Source organism: Theobroma cacao, chromosome 9 (genome assembly GCF_053813885.1).
Source record: "Theobroma cacao isolate CCN51 chromosome 9, ASM5381388v1, whole genome shotgun sequence".
Lineage (NCBI taxonomy): Eukaryota > Viridiplantae > Streptophyta > Magnoliopsida > Malvales > Malvaceae > Theobroma > Theobroma cacao.
Genome location: NC_142647.1, coordinates 44,963,559 through 44,984,932, shown reverse-complemented (window position 1 = coordinate 44,984,932; position 21,374 = coordinate 44,963,559). Strand labels below are relative to the sequence as shown.

Sequence of the window (21,374 nt, the reverse complement as noted above, 5' to 3'; positions counted from 1 at the left end):
AAATTTAAATTAACAATCTAAGCTTTGACTTTAATATTGGAGAAGTGGTATGCAAAAGCTAAAGCTATGATTTCCTATAGTGGTCAGAAAAATCATGGCAGGCTCAACTTTACATCTAGAAAACCCCACTTTTTCAAGATAAATCTCATGAATGCTATCAAGTATGGAAAACTCGTGGGTAATCTTTTCTTAGTTATAAACCATAATTTTGAATATGATTTTAAAGTCTACTGTATGCTAGGAATATTGCAATCCTAGGTTCATGACCGGCACAAAGGTATCAAAGGGAATTACCTTCTTAACCCATGTAAGCCTAATTAGTGATTAAATTAAGTGCTCGTAATTATGCCAATATAAACATGATTAATCATATATAAGAAAATATATTTAATCATCCTGCACACTCATGTGCTCAACACTACGGAAGCAAATAAACATAAATCTTGGCATTAGCTATCTTGTGGCAGATATCTCCCATAAGCCATCTTGTAGCAAAACATTCAGAAAATAATCGTTACAAAGTGTTAATTATTACCTGACATAAACATGTCAATAAAACATAACAATCTGAAAAAAAAAAAAAAATCGACTTGACTAGCAGAGTGCGACATCAAAAGAAAGGGCTAACACTTATTAGATGCCATGATGATCACCTACCAAATCACCCACAGAAGACAGCTCCTCTTTAAATGGACAGCAAGCCAAGCGAGCTACTGATATGAAAAAAAAATGGGTAATAACGTGTGAGTCACAAAGACTCCGTGAGTAGCTACAAGGATGGGAAACAAGCAAATGGGGAAGAATATTTAAAAAATACACTTTTAGAAACATGCAAATAGATAATAAATCAATATTTACAAAACTCACCTTTTCAGGCATTAATATAAACTGAGTCTCGTTTACCAAGTGTCCTCACCTGACATCTCTACATATCGAGCATGTCAACAATCACTAGTCATTAACTCGAGCAATTCCATAACCCTTGAATTCGTTATCTTTCAAACTTCCTCAAGAAAGGTATACTTTGTACTCACTCCATGGTCGATATCTTTCAAACAGTAAAAGGGTGGTATAATTCCTTTTTATAAAACATAGTTGTAAACAATTCATAAACCTTTTTAGAAAAATATTTACAAAATTTGGAAGTCATTCAAAAGTATATTGAAACATCATTTCAAGAATGTTTGAAATATAATTTGGGTGTTCACAAGGCCTAGTTTCAAAAACAAAATCATTTCTTCCTTCGAAAAACTTTAAAAACGTTTAGTTTCAAAAATAAGCTTGATCTATTTATACATGGGACCTATGTATCAATAGTTGACTACATCTATCAATAGATTCCTCGAATCTATCGACAGATTGAAGACAGAACGCGGTTTTGAAGATTTTATGTTGAAACTATTGATACTTCAATAACAATTATCGATAGTTGAGCTACAAATAGCAAAAATTCAACCTAAAACTCATCATTAAGACCTCAACTAAGTCTATACATCAATCATGGACAAGTATACAACATACATTCAACAAATTTACAACAGTTATAACATGATAAACTGATTCAACAATGAATTCAACAATATCTTAGTCTAAATCACCACATTAGACATTCATATCATAATACTTAGTCTAAATCACCACATTAGACATTTAACAAGCAAAATTGAAGCTCTAACCAAGGACAACCAAACCACCTAATATTGTCACACTATATCCGAATAGTCTATTACTTTATATCCAACAACTATTCAACAAGGGTAGTACTTCATTAGCTACCAATCTAACGAGTCCTCAGAAAATTATCTAACCAGCTCAAGCTGCCTTTCATTGTGCACAACAACTAGTGTCCCTTGCCATTAGCTATAGGGCCTTATTCCAATAAGCTCCAACAACCACAATACACAATTCAACATACAACTAATAATAATCCAAGGAACAAAACAATTTATCCAAAGGTATAATTATAATCCTTAAACAAGCAACCATGACAACATTCTCAATAATTAACCATAAGTACCATGACATCAATAAAGAGAAAAAGTTTCTCATACATCTTTTAAAATCCTTGCATCACACTTCAATCATTCATAAATGAGATGTTGAGGTATAAACACATTGAAAGGCTTATTCCTCATTTTCAAATACCATATAGTAGACTATATATAGTTAGTCTATAGTTTTCACAAACATCCTTGAAAACATTTTTTTCAACACAAAAACATAGTCAAAATCATTTTTGTGCGAGGCTAAAGGATTGCCATGCTTAATTATATCCAAATAATTAAAAATGTCGCATCCACCCACCTCTATGAAGCTTTGCTCTTTGGCACCTTTCGTCGAACACTCACTTTTCTAACAAATTTAAATTTCTTTCACATAACTTAACACAATGTTTTCAACATTAATATTTGGTTTTTCTAGGCTAATAATCATCAAATCGTTCCTCAAAAATTTCTAGCAATGCTTAATCCAATTTCCAGCATCTAATCTAACATCTAACCTAAGGATTTAAATCGACTATAAGCTAGAATTAAAGCAACGTTACCTTGGTGAGCTTGAGAACCTTAAAACCAACTCAAAAACCTAGTTTAGAATATTACAAACAAATTTCAGCAACTTACAAAATTTTTGGAAATCAAAGCTTAAGATTATTGGTTAAAAAATGGAGTATTTACCTTCCAAAGTTCTTAGAATGAAGAACTAAGCTTGAAAATCACTTTTTCTCTTCAAAATCCCTTGATTTGATGAAAATGGGGCTGAAAGCATATGGTGGTTGTGTTTTTTAGAGAAAACCTAGTTTTTGCCGTTTTGGGAAAAGTATGAAGGTTTAAGGGTTTCAAATAGGTAGTGAAGAGACCTAAATGCCCATTTTTTCCAATCTAGATGTCATCTATCAATAAATCAAGCTGATCTATCGATAGATTTAGCAATCTATCAATAAATGTTCATTAGTTTTAAAATTTCTAAGCTTATGGGTAAATCTATCAATACATGATAAACATGTATCTATAGATACACTCTAGAATGCAGTTTTAAGTTCAAAAATCAATCCTTTTGACTCCAAAAAGACTCCAACTTCAAAGTAAATTTATATGTTCTATAAAATATGAGTTTCCAAAGATAAATGCTTTCATAAAAACATTTAGAAATATTAAATCATTAGAACACCAAGTTAGGTTATGATTCTAACCTTTATCTAAAAACGGGATTTCACAAATATCTTTCATATAGCAAACTTTAGAATTACATTCAAAATTATGGTTGATAATTGAGAAAATATTACTCACCAGTTTTCCCTATTTAATAGCATTCTTGAGAATTACCTTGAAAAATAAAATTTTTTTAACATAACGTTAAGGTTGCTATGTTCATCTTGTTAGCCATTGTAGGAAGCCATAGCTTTAGCTTTTGCAGACCATTTTTCCAATATTAAAGCCAAAGCTTAGATTTTTAATCTAAGTTTTAAATTGAGAATAAAAAAAGGAATTTTTAACTCATACATACCACTGAACTTTCAGTTGCAAAGTAGTTCACATGACCACCCCTTTGTACAACAGAACTTTAATCTATCTGAGTTTAGAGGAATACATCAAATAAATATAATATTAAACAATATTACTTATTTAATCTATTACTTAATTACTTATAACATTAAACTTTAAACCTTAAACCCTAAATAAATTATTTATTTAATTAATTTACTCTTTTTTTTTAGACTTGGGGCGAAAGGGGATTTGAGCCATGCTTTTTTAAGTAGGAAGATCATACACCAACTAATAAACCAAATGCTCGAACGTAATTTGCTAACTTATTTAATTAATTATTACAACCCTAAGAAATTATTCATTTATTCACTTATTTAATTAATTACATACTAAACTCTATTGCAAACAAGACATGCTAAACATAGCATAAAAAAATTCCCTAAACACTTAAAACTTACATTAAATATCTTATTTAATATTTGCATTATATTACTAAACATAAAATACATTAAATATTTACATTATTCATTAATGCAATTGGGCAAGTGCGAAAAAATAGCGAATTTAGCAATTTATTCAATCAACAACACTTAAAAGAATTAACACATTTTTTTAGCAACATATATTCAATTCATTCAAACCAATCTGCATAACAATACTCAACTAAACAATCTACAGAACAATATCCAACTAAACAATCTACAGAACAAAACCAATATTCAATATTCAACAAACTTTGCAACCACATAACAATATTCAACACATCATGAATAAACCAAATTAGGCATAAACCAGGAACAAAATTTAGGATGAAATTCAAATTCTAAGATGAAATTCAAAAGAAAAAAAAAGGATCGAGGGTTTACATCACCAACCAACAACCTTACCTAGACTGTTGGAGGATTGAGGGCCGAATGGGAGAGGAGAGATGGTCGGTCGAACGGGAGAGGAGAGATGGTCGGCTGAACAGGAAAAGCAAAGCAAGCCATCAGTGGGGGGTGGGTTAGAGGTAGCGGGTGTCAAGGACTCTTTAGTTGAACGAGACAGTGGTCGATCAAGGACAAATGGGCAAAGGCAGCTCGAATGCAAAGGAGGAAAGAGAGAAAAGAGTGAAAGAGAAGTGAAATTAAGAGAGAAGAGAAAGCAGAAAGAGGGGGGAAGCCCAAGTGGATTTAATATTTAAACTATTAACAGATTTCAAATGAAAATTTTTGTCGATAACTTTAAATAACAATACCGATGGAAATTCCGTCAGTATGTATACATTGAAACTACCAAAAGAAATTCCATTAGTAAATCCATGGCTAACGTATCACCCATGTTCAAAGCCATTATTAATGAAAATTTCGTTAGTAATTTCGTCGGCAATTGAATATCTTTGCCAACTGGTGCTTCCATCAGCAACATTAGTCGGTAAATTCTTTTGGTAACTTCTTTACCAACGAAATTTTATGGTTGGTAAACTTCGCGTACCTTTTATTCGTTTCGTGCCATAGGCTTGCTGACGGAATACCGACAGAATGCTTTCTATCATTATATTCCGTCAATATTTTGTCGATATTCTATCGATAAAAGTTAATAGACAAATCCATTGGTATTTTGTCAATAATTAACGATGCAAATATTTTCGTCGCTAAAACATTGTTTTTTTGTAATGATCCGTACAACTAGAAAACTTACCTCTTATAGAGAGATCACATAGAAATTACATCTCTCATAATTCTAATGACTAAATCCCAGTACATATTTATAGAATCCAATTACTTGGTCACCAAAAATTCTTACATATTAAGAATTCTTACCTATTAAGTAAATTTATCCTTTGAACATAAACTTAACCAACAAATAATTGTCAACCAACAAAATTTCACCAAAATTCAAATTGATTCCTAAACGAGCATATTGATATGTCAGGAATTTCACATTAGTAAGAGATAGGCTGTGTTTTTGGCTTATAAATAAGTGGTTTCCTCCACTTGATAGATATGTCTTTTATATTGAAAATATGAACTCGTGACAAGTAATATTAAAGTCTACCCAACTCTTCATTGACATGGAATCCCCCATGAGAGATACTTGGATCGAGGTACGCTTGAACCAAGGTGGATCCCTCTCCTTCATAGGTGGATAAGCCAGTGCAATGAGAGTGTTGCACAATTGAGTGGGGTAGATTATGTTACGAATCGCACATCAGTAAGAGATGAGATGGGTCTTGAGCTTATAAATAAAGGACTTCCTCCACCTAATAAAAATGTCTTTTGAATTGAAAATGTGAGCCCATAATAGATGCATATACCTTATGTCTTAAGTAGTAATACTTTTCTTAAATATTCTAAAATATTGCATTTCAATTGCCTTAAACTTCCATATGTGTGTGTATATATATTCATATTCACCTATATGTATATCTTTGCATCTAAAAAAAAAGCATAGACGTTAGGAATATTTTCTTTTTGTCCATTGATCCATTTAATGCAATAGAACTGAGAAGATGCTTTAAGTTTACAGGTGTATTTGATGGTGTTCAGGTGGGTAGATTATATCTCTGCTACCACACTGGTGCATTACTGGGTTCAGCTTGTACCTTTCGATACAAAATAAAATTCAGTTGATTGAGCGGAGAAAGAAAAAGATGCTTTAAGTGTGCGATGTTGCTGCTTATTAACATTTTAAATTAATGGGATGCTTTTTATGTTTTTCACGCTCAGATAATTTCTTTTTCAAAATTCAATGAACGGAGACAAAAGTGAAACAAAAAGACTAGCAATTAAACATTTGTAGTTAATTATTTGGTTTGGATATGGACGGTTTCCACTTTTTCAACTCTGCGGAAAGAAGAAAAATGATGCAAAAAGTGTTTGACGACTCCACCTTTTTGTGTCTTGCAATCTGTAAATGTTTAAAACGTACAGAAGTTAAGATTGATAGAAGGACTATTATAAAATCTTCACTTGACGTGCTAACCCTTGATTTCAAAGTGCTTCCAATTTTATTTTAGTTATTGCTTTGGAAGCAAACATAGAAAAGTAGCAAAGTTGTCCTTGCCTCTTGAGAGTGTCCAAAACTTTGTAAATTTCTTTCAAGTACGAAAGGTCAAAACCTAAATAAGGCTGTGATATGTAGGTACAACCGTGATAAGTGTAGTGATGTATTTATAAAGAAAGTGATATATGCTTTCACAAATCAGAAGAAAAGTTGGAGCAAATTTCTCCTCCCTTCATTACCAAACAAAAAGGTGTGATTTTCCTTCTGTTCTTTTATGCAGAAGCAGGAAAAAAATATTTATCCCTAGTGGAAAACAACTCAAACCGCACCTCTTTATCTCCAATTGCCTCCCTACTTTCTCTGTTAACCACTTCTTCATGTTCTTTTTTGTGTGGTTAGTGTGAACTCTGACCCACACCTTGAAACTTAGTTCAGAAATGTCTTGTCTTTTGTGCTTGGCTAAACCCATTAAAATGAGTAAAATGACAAAACTTTTGGTGCATATTAATCCATTTATTGACATAACGTTTGATATTATTTTTAGAGTTTTCTCTTTGCATGAGGAAAGTACTTAATCAAAGCGCCAACATATAGTCATCAAAACATTTGACAGCATAAAACAACGTACATTCAAAAATATTCGTGAGTAGTCATAAAACAAGAAATCGAACAAAATAAAAATTACTCCTGTGAAAATATGTATACATATGATCCTATATTTCTTTCTTATTCATTAGAGGAAATATTATTCATAAGTGAACCTTAACAGTTAAGTTAATCTTACTTATGAGTTCTACGGACCATAAATGTTCACAGAATTCAATTTCGGTGTGCTTATCGCTCAATGCTACCGTACAAATGGTATTTTTAAGTTAATGGGACTGAGGTTACCACTTTTGTCAGCCCACTTAGATAGCTGCTTCCACCTCCCTACCTCAACAATATAAAAGTGAAAAGAATGAGACAGATCACTTGATGAAATAACTAGAACATGTGCTATACTCATTACTATAATATATATATATATATATATATGGAAAAGGAGCATGCAGAATTGGTTTATCTAATGTGGGTTTAGGGTCAATTATGATTCGATTGAATTTCTTGATTTTCTCTAATCAGTGAGGAATTGACTTGAAAATATTTAGCGTTGATCAACAAGTTGCTTAAATCAACGGTCAAGTTTGGAGAGGTAAATGATTTAGTTAAGAGTATTGCGTCTCTCCGAGCGTCGTTGAGTATGAAATTTTTACTAGGATCAATATTGAAATGTGTAGGATAGATTCATTAAAGAAAGCCAGAGTACCCTTTGCGTTTTTCTCCTTGTTGTCTAGCCCCACGTTTCACACCTAAAATCTTCGAAACCCACTAAGCGGAGGCAATGATTGGTAGTATTAAACAAACTGAAAATTTACGTGGTCAATAAAATGCGATGATTAAATTCGCAAGCACTTAATACTTGAATTCAATAGCTATTCTGTAATATTGAAATTAAGGACTTCGAAAGCACCAACAGGCTGCAACTAATTAATTATTGTGGAAATCAGTGCAAAAAATTGAGAGTTTTAACTGCTTGGCCTACTTTAATCCGTAATCAAGGATATTCAATCCCAAATTCTGAATATATATACATATAGATGTAACCATCAAACTCAAATAAAGGACTCTATAAAATACACTACTTCTTTTTAATTGGGAATGTGAATCAAGAGTCCATTCCCAAGTTACCAGCAACAATTAACAAGCTACCTCCTTTTCCAGCTAAACAAAACTACTATCTCCTTCTGTTACTTTCTAATTTGGAAAAAAAAAATTGCAACTATGTCATAAGGAGAAATTATTGGTTACACCCTTTTTACTGCATCTATCCATGATTTATTATTAAAAATTATTATGTCAACTTAAATGAGATCAGACTTTTTAGAAGTTATTAATATTAAACAAAGTTTTTATGTAAATATCTATATAATAATTTTTAATGACTTATTGATCATAATTTTTAAAACTAATTTATGATAGGAAAACGTGCTTAATAATGATCCTTTATATTAAAAGCTATAATGTCGTAATCTGATGACCGGTGAATAAGAACCAGTGCCAATTTACCTCTGCCTATACAGATTATAGGATTCTACGCTTAGCCCATATACATACAGGTACAAGGGGATATAACTAAATAAATTTATAAGAAAGAAATAAGACCACAAAACTGAGAAGCATTTAATTATTATTGTAATTAACAACTCAAGCACATTACAAAGCCATAGAAAATTGTCCACACGAGCTCGATGTCAAGAAATAATTTCTCATTGTGGTTAAACTGATTTCAAGGTACAAAAACCTTATAGTAACTTAGTTTGGACACCGTACGGTTGGGTTAGCAATATATATATACAATATTTACACTTCAGTAGTCGTCGGTCTACCATTATTCATTGTCACAGAAGAATTCCCATTTTCTCGAATTGGCTCACCAATTGTAATGATAACGCTAGAGCAATTATCCTCAATATTGGAAGATTTCACAACTCCAACTTGTCCTGTCTCTGGTTTTTCTGGTGAGACAGTTGGCTTAATGCCTTCAAAATTTGCCATTGATGCAAGTTCATGAACAGATTCAGCAATTTCCTCCATGCAGCTAACCACTTCGATTAATAAAGAAGCTACTGTAGCCACCGGTACGACTTCCAGGAGGTCCATCTCATCATCCCATGGGCCTGATTTGAGTAAAGAGTTGAGGTTCTTGGCAGCAGATTTTGAGTTTTCAATATGGATATCAGCGGAAATTGGTTTCACCATTCTTTTGATTGCCGATGCTAGTTCTTTCAATGCTTTACCAGATTCCGAGCTCATTTTTGTGCATGTCCCCTGGATTTTACTTCGGATTTCTGGTTTTGCCTGCAAAAATAGTAGAAGGTGATATGTTAAAAGAAAATATATGGCTAGGTACATGAATTTACTAATTAAAAGCAATATTTTGTTACTTGTTTACTAATTTACCCACCCATTTTCTATAACTATTCATTCCCAGTATGGCTAATTAACAAGAAGTCATATTTGAACCCAACAGGAAAAACACATGATATAATCAACTTTACTATCTTTTGGTTTTTAGTTTTTCTCTGCTGAGTTTTTTTTTTTTTTTTTGTTGGTTCTTAAAAATTAGAATAGCCTAGTCCTTAGTGTATTTAATCAAGAAAGTTGAGACGAGGAGATTTAGATAATACTTGAATGTCAGCATTCAGGTGTCCATGAAGAGATTCAATTCGATATGCACACTGGCGTGTTAGAGCTGCAATCTTCAGGTACTGTTTCCATGGATGCCGAAATTGAAATCGACCATGCCCCGGCTCCCATCTGGCAAAATTAGCCTAAGAAAAAAGGACCAAAGTAAATATCAGAAACCACAACAAGATGGAAACTCTAATAAGGGATAGAAAGAGAGCTAAAGCTTTTTCACCCACCAAGGTATCTTCGTTACTTTTTGAATTAAGAACACTTTTATAGCTCCGTAAGAAGGATTTATCATCTTTGGACTCTCCATCCCCTGGCATTTTAAAGTATTCATCTCCAAACCCTGTCAACATCTTTCTCCTTAGTGTTTGTTAAAGGAAAATACTACTAATATGGAATAATACTTAGTAAATTGCTTGTAATTAGTGGAGAGGAGAGGAGATGTGCCTTCTAGGAAGCAACCAAGCTTTTCCAGGTTGGAAGCAATTAAGTTGTGGAGGTCTTCACCAGCCCAGACAGGGAAAAGCAAAATGGAAATCATGACACAGGTAGAGCCACCTATGAGGACGGTGGATAATCTCTTGTGAGCCATTTCGAATATTTCATCGTCTCGGAAACCGGACACAGATATGAAAGCGAATGTCAAAATAAATATCAACAGCCCATAATCATATCTTGCCTTGATTTTGGGATAGAATCTTGCGAACGTAGATACCGCAGCTGCAAACAGAGATTTATATACATCTGAATCCGCCTAATGGAGAATAGGAAAAGGGAATTTTTGGTGCGCATTTTTTTTTTCTGCCAAATACTGTGACTTTACCTTGAAGGAAGACAAAGAACCCCAGTAGTATGGGCTCACCTATCCGTCCTGATAGGTTAGCCAGATGATATGCTCCAACAGCGAGAGCACCACCACTCAAAGTTGCCAATCCTCTGTTCAAACCTTTCCCGAGAGTGGCCCCTGGTGAAAATTAATTTATCTTAGTTAAAAAAAAAAAAAGAAAACTATGTCTGTAATTCTTAGCTTTGTTTGATTTTGAGCTGGAAGAGCTCAGGCTGACAAAACTTACCCACAGAAAATTCAAAGACGACTACAACAGTCATTACAGCCCAAATTGCAGAAACCCCAAAGCCATTGTACAGTGGCTGATAGTAATATAATAATGAGACCAAGTTGAGTGCGAGTCCCACTTTTAGTGAATGAACAACTCTTCTTGGATCATCTTGGGCAAGCTTTTTTACCTTGCTATAAAACTCAAATATCTTAGTGGTTATATTTTTAGGCAAGGCCTTCATCCTTGACCATCCACAAGAAAACAGCCCTTGTTTTTCTCGACTTGCAGACTCTAAATCCATTGGTAATTGGTTTAGAGAGATAGAGAGATGATCCAAGACTAAAAAAGCTTGCCTGAACCAAGAGGAACGACTAGAGATTATAAAGAGATTGCCAAGAAAAATATGCCTTCGGAGAGGCGACACGTGAGCCTCTATTTATAAGGAAACAAAGCATCTAGCAGCGGTCAGTAAAATATATTATTTCAATTCCAAGTCATAAATATTGCTGACCTCTTTATTTTTGTCCGGTAAAGTACAAAGAAACTTCATGAAAACAAAAGGCATCGACAAAGTGGTTTGTCTAGTTGAGCTGACCCATTTCAGTGCAATATGGCTCTGGATGGATGCTGGTACCCATTACCACACAGCCAACCCCCTTGACCCAAGCCCCCATTCCCAGTGTTAGATTTCTCCTTGCCAAACAAACTTGCATATATATTTTGAGCCTAGGTATTTGTGATGGTGATAGCCTAAGGCACTACGCTAGTCAAGTGGAGAAAGCAATGTGAGCTGTAACCCATGCCTCCGTGGCTCAAAACGTACTACTACTGGACTACTAGAATGAACCTGAGTTCAGTCATTTCCGAATCTCTTTCTTGATAGTTAAAATGGAGATCTAGAGAGAGATGTACAAAGGAATAGTCACTGTCGTTGCAGTTGTCTCGACCACAGAAAAAAAAATAACCTTTATCAATTCAATCTTGGTTACAGCTTGTTTTGCTACAAATTAAAGTTTCGTTTTCAGTAATTGGATTAATTTGTTCGATGTTTTTTGTATAGAGCTAATTAATTGACATCCTTACAAGGTATGAAGATGTAAAGTAGCATGGTAAATGGTGACGCATGGCGGGCAAGGGCTAGACATGCGTAAGGGTAAGGACGGAGATCTCAACCAAACCTCTTGCTTGGATCAGATTGGACGATTCGGACACTAATTTTAATTTATTTAGGCAAACTTGGACCAAGAAAGATATTAGCTCCATTCAATTTTTAGGCAAGGCCAGGACAAAGCATTTTAAAGTCAGAACTTGCCCCTACCCTAATTAATGATTTGTAACAATATTTAAACTAAATTTGTTTTATATAGTTTGTACCCTTTTTTACGTTTGCATTCAGCGAGCACACGCACGGTCCAAGCTTATCCCAAACTTGCTCCTCCTCCTCCTCCTCCTATATTCTTGGATGCCTAGTGTGCACCACATAATTTCAGAAATTAGAGTTTGAGCTTTCATTTTTAAGTCCTTTCAATCTCTGGACTGGACGAACAAAGTGAAATTTATAAAAAGCGATCTCTAATTAATATGATTCAAAATTCTTATACATCAACTTGTTGAGAAGGGGATGCATGGGGACAATATTGCTCAGATGAAACAAAAGAAAACAAAGAAAAATTGTGGGCTTTTCCATCATTAGGAGGGTGAAGGCTTATGTGCCAGCTGCTCCATATCTATATACAACTACCTTCGTTGAATGTCACTTTATTACCGTTAACATGTGATCATGTTCATTGTTTCTTTATTAGAACATTACTTCCTTTCAATGATATACCTAACCTGTCTAAACCTTTATTTGTACTCACTATTGAGTGTGATCGACATGCTCATGTCTCTTTTAGTTTTTACACAAATTAACTTTAGTTCTTTATAAAAAAAATTATATTTTCGTTATTTTTTTCTATTTGATATTATTTTGTTTAACTATTACTCTTTTTCTGTGTCAAATCGATTTTTTTTAGATTTCAAAAATTATAGTCCACTTTCTTTTTTAAACACCTGCAACTTTTTATTTTTTACATATACCACTTTAAATTTTTAACTTTAATATTATAAAAAATTTCAAATTGTAATTTAAAAAACACTAAGACAAAGTGTACATATATTTGGAGCAATACTATAGAGTATAAAGATATGAATTTTCTTTTTCTATAGCTTGATTTATATGCTATTACAAGTCTTTTACGTTAAGACTTATTATGACATACAAGCTATGTTGAGTTAATAAACTCATTTTTTTAAAAAAAATTAAAATACAAATTTTGCCTTGGCAGAATCAGAATACCAGGACCTTTAGGTATGGGTCCTTAATTAACCTCTTTCTAAAAGCCCTTGCATATAACGGCGAGTCATCATCCATGGCACGTTTCCTTACACCCTAATTTGGATTTGTTTGGCACTTTATAGTTTCCGCATCCCATACTTAATTTTCTCAAAATCCTATACCACTCTATATATGAGCTCTCTCAAACTCTTTATCTGCCTATAAATTATCAAGACAAATCTAAGCCGGTTAGTGCCAAATCTAAAAACGATATTGAGGGCTTGATTGATGCCAAAAACCTTGCTAGACTTGTCATTGACAAAAAGAATTCAAGAAGAAATAACATAGAACAAAAAAAAGAAAAGAAAAGGTATAAAAGTCTATAAATAATAATACAATATTATATATTTTTTAAAAACTTTCAAGTGTGTTTGGATCACTGAATGAAGTAGAAATTTCTTAAAAAATAGAATAAGAGATGAATAATTATTATATAGTTTGGTTCATAAGAATATAATACGACAAAAATTATTATTATAAATTATTCGAATGTTTAGTTAGTAGAAATAGTTTTAGGAATAGTTAAGGAATAAATGATAAATGATAAAAATACCCTTTATAGTAATTTTTAATTTTTAATTTAAAATATTTATTTTTTTAATAATTTATTAAAAATATTATTAAATTGTTATTTAAAAATTTAATGTGATTATTTATTTTAATTTTTAAAATATTAATAGTTTATATTTTATTTAAAATTTTAGTAATGTATTATTTAAAACATTAATATCATTATTTTATTTTATTCTATATTTTTAAAATATTTAAATATTAAAAATTTTATATTAAATTTTCAATTTAATTTATAAATTTTAAATATTACTTTTTTATAATTTATAATTAAAACTTAATGTTATGAAATAAATCTTAAGAGAACAAATATAAAAAAAATATAAGAGAAAGTATTTAAAGAGAAACAAAGTATTTAGAGAGAGTAAGAAGATCTTATTTAAGTGTATATTTACAAATGAAGTGAAGGGGTCTATTTATAGGCTAATAATCCCTTATCTAAATTAAATTTACAAGATGAAGATAATAGTAAGGGATTAGATGGATGGATTAAATCCTAAGGTTGATCCAATCTAATTTACATCCAAAACTATATATAGATAACATAAATGGATATTCATAAAAATATTCGTAACACTCCCTCTAATGTTGGAAAAATTGTTTCATCAATATGACAATTGACAAACTTTGCTATGAATAAATCTCCTATTAATAATTCTAAATATTTAATTACAAATGGAGATACGTATCCAACATAAATTCTTAACCTCCTTTGAGAACTTATTTTTGTACATTGTGGTGGAGCAATTGAAGCATATACCGCACATTCAAAATTTCTTAGATGGGAAATATTTTGTTCTTGACCATAAACTAATTATATAACGGAGAATTTATAATAACTCATTTGGTCTTATGCATACAAATGCCATTGCATGCAAAGTGGCATACCCCCAAACAAAAATTGAAAGTTTAGATTTCATAAGTAATGGCCTTACAATTAGTTAAAAGTGTTTAACAAATGATTCTGTTAAACCGTTTTGTGTGTAAACATAAGCAACAGGTTGTTCAATAGTTATTCCAACTAATATGCAATACTAAAAGTTATTCCAACTAATATGCAATATTAAAAGCTTAAGATGCAAATTCACTAGTATTGTCAAAACAAATAATCTCAATTACATAAACAAGAAAATGTGTTTGCAAACGAATGGTTGCAAATGCTACATTACAAGCTGATAATAAGCACACATGTGACCATCTAGTTGATGCATCGATTAAAATCGTAAAATATCTAAATGGTTCACATAGTGGATATATGAATCCACATATAATCCTAAATATTATTCAAAAAACGTAGAAAATTCAGTCCCAACGTTAGCTGGTGATAGCCTTATAATTTATTTACCTTCAAAGCAAGCAATATATAAAAATTCATTAGATTGAAAAATCTTCTGATTTTTCAATGAATGATCATATAAATTTTCAATCATTTTTTTTCTATCATTATTGATCTGAGATGGTATAACCGGTCATGCCAAATATTAAAATCATTAGTAAACTTCTAGTTTACTATGGGTTTCAATTATTCTAATATTTGTGTAGTTTAATACAGAGAACAGAGCGAGTAATTTTTTTTCAACACACATTTTATACTTGAGATAATAGATGTAATATAGAAATATTAAGTGTCTCTTTTATTCATTGTCTCAATATGATATCTATCAAACAAATATCTTTAAAACTTAATAAACCTCTTTGAGACTTAATAGAAAGTAATACATCTCTATTACTTTATTCCTCAAGGTAGTAAAATATTAGCTCTTCTAGAGCCTTCAATTAATATTGTACTACCAAATATTTAATTAACATTATTTTTTTTTCTATTGTCAAGTAGGAAAATTTTTTTTGTCTTTAAATATAGTCTATGTTATAACAATGTCTACTAGATATATACTTACATCATAGATCTTGGATCCAACAATATGAATATCTATATTTTTTTTCAACAAAATAAGATATATACAATAAGAAACTTGCAAGTTAACATAAAATAATATAAATATAGAATTAAAACACATAATAAGAACATATCATTTAAATATAATGAAAACATATCAAAACATCTTCATAATTAGTTATACTAAAATATATCAATTACTATTATGTTCATTCTCAGATATTTCTATTACCAATCGAATGATCAATTCCTTTTTCAGGACAAGAAAATCAATAATTGATATTTTTATTACCAATCATATAATCAATTCTTCTTTTAGGGTGGACAAATATCTTGATGTACTATATCAATTTGGTCATGATTAAAATCATCATAAGATGCTGTAGTTTTCGGTGATGCTTGATAAAATTCAATACGTACAACAGGTACGTGACCAATGGTCTTTCATGCCACATCAATGACAATATTTTTTCTACATTCATTTTATTTTTTTTTTATCTTTTCATTATTCATTAAAATCTGAAAGAACAACTATAAAAGAAATATAAAAACAAGTATTTATTCACTTTTTGTGGTTGATCCACTTCTTGTGAGTTAGTGGGTTAAGGTGTTCATTAACTTCTGGTGGTAAAATTATCTATCCACTTCTGGTGACAAAAATTATTCTTAGATTCTAATGCTAAAATTACCCATCCACTTCTAGTGATAAAATTATAATTAAAATAATGATAGTGTAAATTATTACTGTCATCATAATTATTAAATGATGTTGCATTAACTTTAAGGAATGGATGGATTCATGATTATGACCGTAATTATTAAATGATATCGTATTCACTTTAGGGAATGAACATTTATAATTTTTCATTAATAGCTATATAATAGCAAATTCACTTTTTAATCAAGAAACAAAATATAATATATACAACATGATAGTAAAATTCATATTAAGGTTGATTTTTAAGGAATGAAAATACTAAAAAGATATCAAGTCACTTACTTGATTTTCTAAAATTAGAAATAAAAAAAAAACCAACCTTTGTGAAAAGATAGTAACACTTACCTGTTTTGCTAAAACCAAAAATCAAAACCCAATTATTGAAATTCTGTTAAAGCTTGAAGATGATGAAAACATAATAATTCTAATATTAAAGATATCAGAGAATAGTGCTAATAACGTGTTATGAAATAAATCTTAAGAGAACAAATATAAAAGAAATATAAGAGAAAGTATTTAGAGGGAAATAAAGTATTTAGAATGAGTAAGAAGATCTTATTCAAATATATATTTACAAATGAAGTGAAAGGGTCTGCTTATAGGCTAATAACCCTTATCTTAATTAAATTTACATGATAAAGATAATACTAAGGGATTATATAAATGGATTAAATTCTAAAGTTGATCCAATCTAATTTACATCCAAAACTAGATATAGATGACATAAATGAATATTCATAAAAATATTCACAACACTTAAATCTTATTATTTTAAATTCATTTTAATTTTTTCTTTTTTATTTTCTTTTCTTTTTTCTCATCAACCGACCATCATCAAGGATTACACTGGTGCATTTGATTTATTGGTTGGTGCATATCTCATACCTAAAGAGTAAGGTTCAAATCCCTCTTATCTCAATTAAAAAAAAAAAACCACCAAAAATCTGACCGGGGAGTGTCGCAGTTGTATCTATGATTGGATTACGACTGGATTTGGTTGGAAACAGCAGAATCTGGCATTTTCGAAGCTAGATCTGCTTTGGAAGTGCTAAATCCGACACTTCTGCAGCCCAATTTGGCAAGGAAGAGCTATATTAGTGCTTCCTGCAGCCTAATCCAGTCATGGAGGCATCAATTTTGCCCATCGTTGTCATCACCTGTCACCTTTTCCTGTCCTCTGCGAGGAAGTTTAGTGAAAGAAGTAGGGTTGAGCGGCGGTCGGTTGCAATAGCAACCTTTGGTCGATCCGATCGACCTCGTCGGCCTATCGGCTCGAGCCTCAGAGGGGACTCCTTCCCCCTCAACTGACCGAATAACCGGTCGGTGATATATTTTTGTTTTGAAAAAAAAAAGCCTTAAACCCTCAGATCGAAGCTGAGTCAAACATCGAAGTCATCATCACCGCCAAAGATGGAAATGTGGTATGAGGCAAGCTACTGCCTAGAGTCTGAGGGGCAACCAGAAACAGGGCAACCCCAAAAGGGGAATCGCTGACTCGGTGGATAGAGTCAGGTTCGTCGGTGGAGAAAATGCTGGAAATGAAGGAGCCACGATCCGAGGAAAGGAACCGGATGGTGAGGAGTAGAATGATGGGCAAGAGAAGAAGACCGACCGGACTCAACAACTCGGTAATGGCTTCCGTTATAGCATCACCTTGGTCACCCAACAAGAACGGAGCTAACACCACGATGCCTAACACCACTGCCAGTATCACTCCATGGGTGCACCACCTTACCTCTCTGGTAACATTGTGCTTGTATGGTCTAACCTTAAAATCGACCGAAACTGACCAAATCGACCTCTCTTAAAATTGATCGACACCGATTTTACTCACTATGCAGTTCGATCGGTTAGAATGTTTCAATTTTTTTATCGATTTTAAGAAAAACTAAACCGAACCGAAAATCGACCAAACCAAAAAATGCACACCCCTAGAGAGAAGAAGGGAGGCAATTGGGTAGAAAAAGAAAGAAATTTTGAAAAATGACTATAAATGTATATATAATATGGTAATTTTGAAAATTAATGAAAGATATTTTTGTTCATTAATATTTTTAGTCTATTCCTTACCTCTCAAAATAGTCATTATCAAGGGGGAGTCAGTAATGGTTATTCCCTCATCTCTCTGAAGCAAATAAAGTTTTAGTAAAAGATTAGAAATAAAAAAAGAATGATTTCATTGCTCCCTACTAAACATGCTCAATTCTTTTATTAAAATAAATGTACCAAACCTATTAAATATATACTAATTAAACGGGTATATGAACAAGAAGATATCATTCATTAGTTTTGAGTTCTTCAATTATAACAAATTATGTGATTAACAAAAATCTTAACAACTTAACTATTTATAAATTGATAATAAGAATAAAATTTAATAGAATACTTAGTTTTTGATGTGATGAATATTCATACTTATTTATTTTTCTATACTAATTTATTGTTTTTTATGGATGTGCAAATTTAATATTAGTTATTGATAAAAAGTATTAACTACTACTAGAAAATCTTAATTCAATAATATTCTTTTAAAAAAAATTCAATAATATTTTTAAATTGTTCTACAACACATGTAAGATCCATCCATAAATTGCGAAACCCACACCTATATAAAAATAGTGATTAAAAATGTATTGAAAATTAATCAAGGTGAGCGAGACCAATTTGATTCTTACATTATAATGTTAAATTAATAACTATTATAATATTTTCATTTTATTTTTGAAAATTCCAAAATAAAAATAAAAATTGTAATAACTAATAAAAACATTTAAGTTATGATTTTTCCAAACAAAATATACAAATTTTATCAATTAATACTTTTGCACTAGTTATGTCATCTAATATAAGCAACAACTAATATTCACAAATTTTTGTGTTAATTAATATAAAATGTGCGGTGATAAAGTTTGAAAGTATATATATATATATATATATAAAGAGGCATAAATGCCCATAATTGTAGTTCATGTTCTTTAATACATGTCGTTATATTGTTTTAAAAAAAAAACAAAATCTTATTAAAGTTGTTTAAATTAAAGCATTCCTTTTTTTTTTCGTTTTTTGATGGTAAAAATGTAAGGATTTTAGTTTCTTCAACATCTCCAGCAACTGGTATGATGGCATCAACATAAGAAAAACTAGGTAATATACTATCCAACTTCTTTTGCCTTTGCAATAATTAGCATGCAAATTCAAGATAAAGGTTCAAAGTATTTACAGTCCATGCCGCTTCTAACAAAAGAAACTTGATTTACAGCCACTCATTCATGAGAATTGAGAATATGCCTTAAACTTTTTTTCACAAATACGTACAAGCCGACATTTTCACCTCAATATCAACACCTTTAAGATATTTTGCTATTTCTCACGAGTACATCTCAAAAGCATAGGCTATCCCACACAAGGTACAAATTTATGCTAGCTGCTTGAACTAAACCATTGATATAGGAAATTAAAATTAGGATATCATGTGAATTGGTAAGCCATTTGAGCATCTCTTTGTCCTCAACAATCGAATCCCTGTGGAACGTCGTCCAAACCTTTAAATTAACTTGTACTTTCTGTCAACATATTCTTTGCTACCTTCCCTAGCTAGTTCCCTTCTTGCTTTTCGAACTACCGTGCATGGAAACAGATAAAATCTGGTAATGTTCCAAAATCGATATCTATGGCATTAATTTCACGATTGTCCATCTACTTCTGGCTGCTTTAATTTATTTATTGATGGATCACACGACCGCTTGTGCCTTTGGACATGAAGAATATGCACATCTAGTTGCATATGTTCTTGCTTGGTGATCTAGTTTCATTCTTTAATTTCTTGGGGGAATAACATATATATATATAGGTTTAAAGCAACAAGTTTTTCCTTGCTTCCAGCTTGCTCGTGGAATTCAAACCCCTGATATGGTATACGATTCGACGTTGGAGTTTTTGTAACTTGCAAGTCTACATAATATTCTAGTATTTTTATTCTTAATTATTTTTTGGTAGTTATCAAAGATCAATTTGCGAAAGTTGTACTGAAAGAATTGATGTTGTTTTGATTTGTACTTTAGAGATTTGAAGATGATAGAAAAGAAAGAAAAAAGAAAAGGGAGAAAGCAAAAAAGAAAGAGAGAAGGTACGTGAATGACAATGATGATGAATGATCAAATGCTGAATGGAAATGGGGATGATGTACAAAAGCCTGATAGGACACTAATGCTCGCAACCTTTATTTGGGGAAGGTTCAAGTCTCAAATTGTGGGATTCAAAGTTGAACTAATGGAGAGGGATGAGGAAAGATGATTTAAGATATCCTAAATCAATATGACAAGAATGATGTTAAGATTTTTATGAGGCAAAAAGAATGCCAAGTGCGCAAGACCATCACCAAAGAATGCACAAAGATGAGGAGAATGGTTGTCACAAGGGGATCGAATACACTGAGCAAAACAAGGGGAGATCAATGAGTATCATTTTCATTTTCCTCCATCATAGAATATATATAATACCTACATAAATATTTTTTGCAATTTTTTTACTAAAAAGTATAGTTTACAATTATCTAATGCAACATAAAACTTTTAGCGAAAAGTGCTTAGGCAACAATATATAAAGTGTTGCAAAATGCTGCAAATAGTAGTATTACAAATGTATTTGCAACAATTTTTTAAGTTGTTGCCAAATGTAGTTCCTAAGAACTTGTTGCAACATAATACTTTTTATGATGCAGAAAAGATAGCTTTTGCAACAATATTGTTAAAATTTACCAAAAAATATTTTTCACAAGATAAGGTTGCTTATAATGCAATAATTATATCAATTTAATAAATAATTTTTGAAATATATTTTAATACTAATACTACTCTCTGATAATAACTGTTGATTAACTGAAGTTGTTACAGGCAAACTTTATGCATATTTGAATATAAGAGCTCATCATATTTTACTTCACAATCATATTCGTCGGATAAAGACCTATTATATACACGTACATGATACATACATACATATATATATACATACATATATATAATTCCCTTCTATAAGAGGTAAATTGTGT

General features: G+C 31.4%; 1 protein-coding gene and 1 long non-coding RNA gene across 2 annotated transcripts; both read right to left on the bottom strand.

Annotated features, from left to right (window-relative positions):
• Nucleotides 1-426: 426 nt before the first annotated feature.
• On the bottom strand, nucleotides 427-4,630 carry LOC148761010 (uncharacterized). Its single transcript, XR_016028513.1, has 2 exons — nucleotides 4,373-4,630; nucleotides 427-713 (listed from the first exon to the last, which is right to left on the bottom strand). It is a non-coding gene; the product is annotated as an uncharacterized LOC148761010 (long non-coding RNA).
• Nucleotides 4,631-8,666: 4,036 nt separating this feature from the next.
• Nucleotides 8,667-11,153, bottom strand: LOC18590214 (aluminum-activated malate transporter 2-like). Its single transcript, XM_018127434.2, has 6 exons — nucleotides 10,778-11,153; nucleotides 10,528-10,668; nucleotides 10,152-10,424; nucleotides 9,935-10,047; nucleotides 9,698-9,841; nucleotides 8,667-9,368 (listed from the first exon to the last, which is right to left on the bottom strand). The coding sequence occupies exons 1-6, from the start codon at nucleotides 11,061-11,063 to the stop codon at nucleotides 8,871-8,873; spliced, it is 1,455 nt and encodes a 484-aa protein (XP_017982923.2). The 5' UTR covers nucleotides 11,064-11,153; the 3' UTR covers nucleotides 8,667-8,870.
• Nucleotides 11,154-21,374: the final 10,221 nt, after the last annotated feature.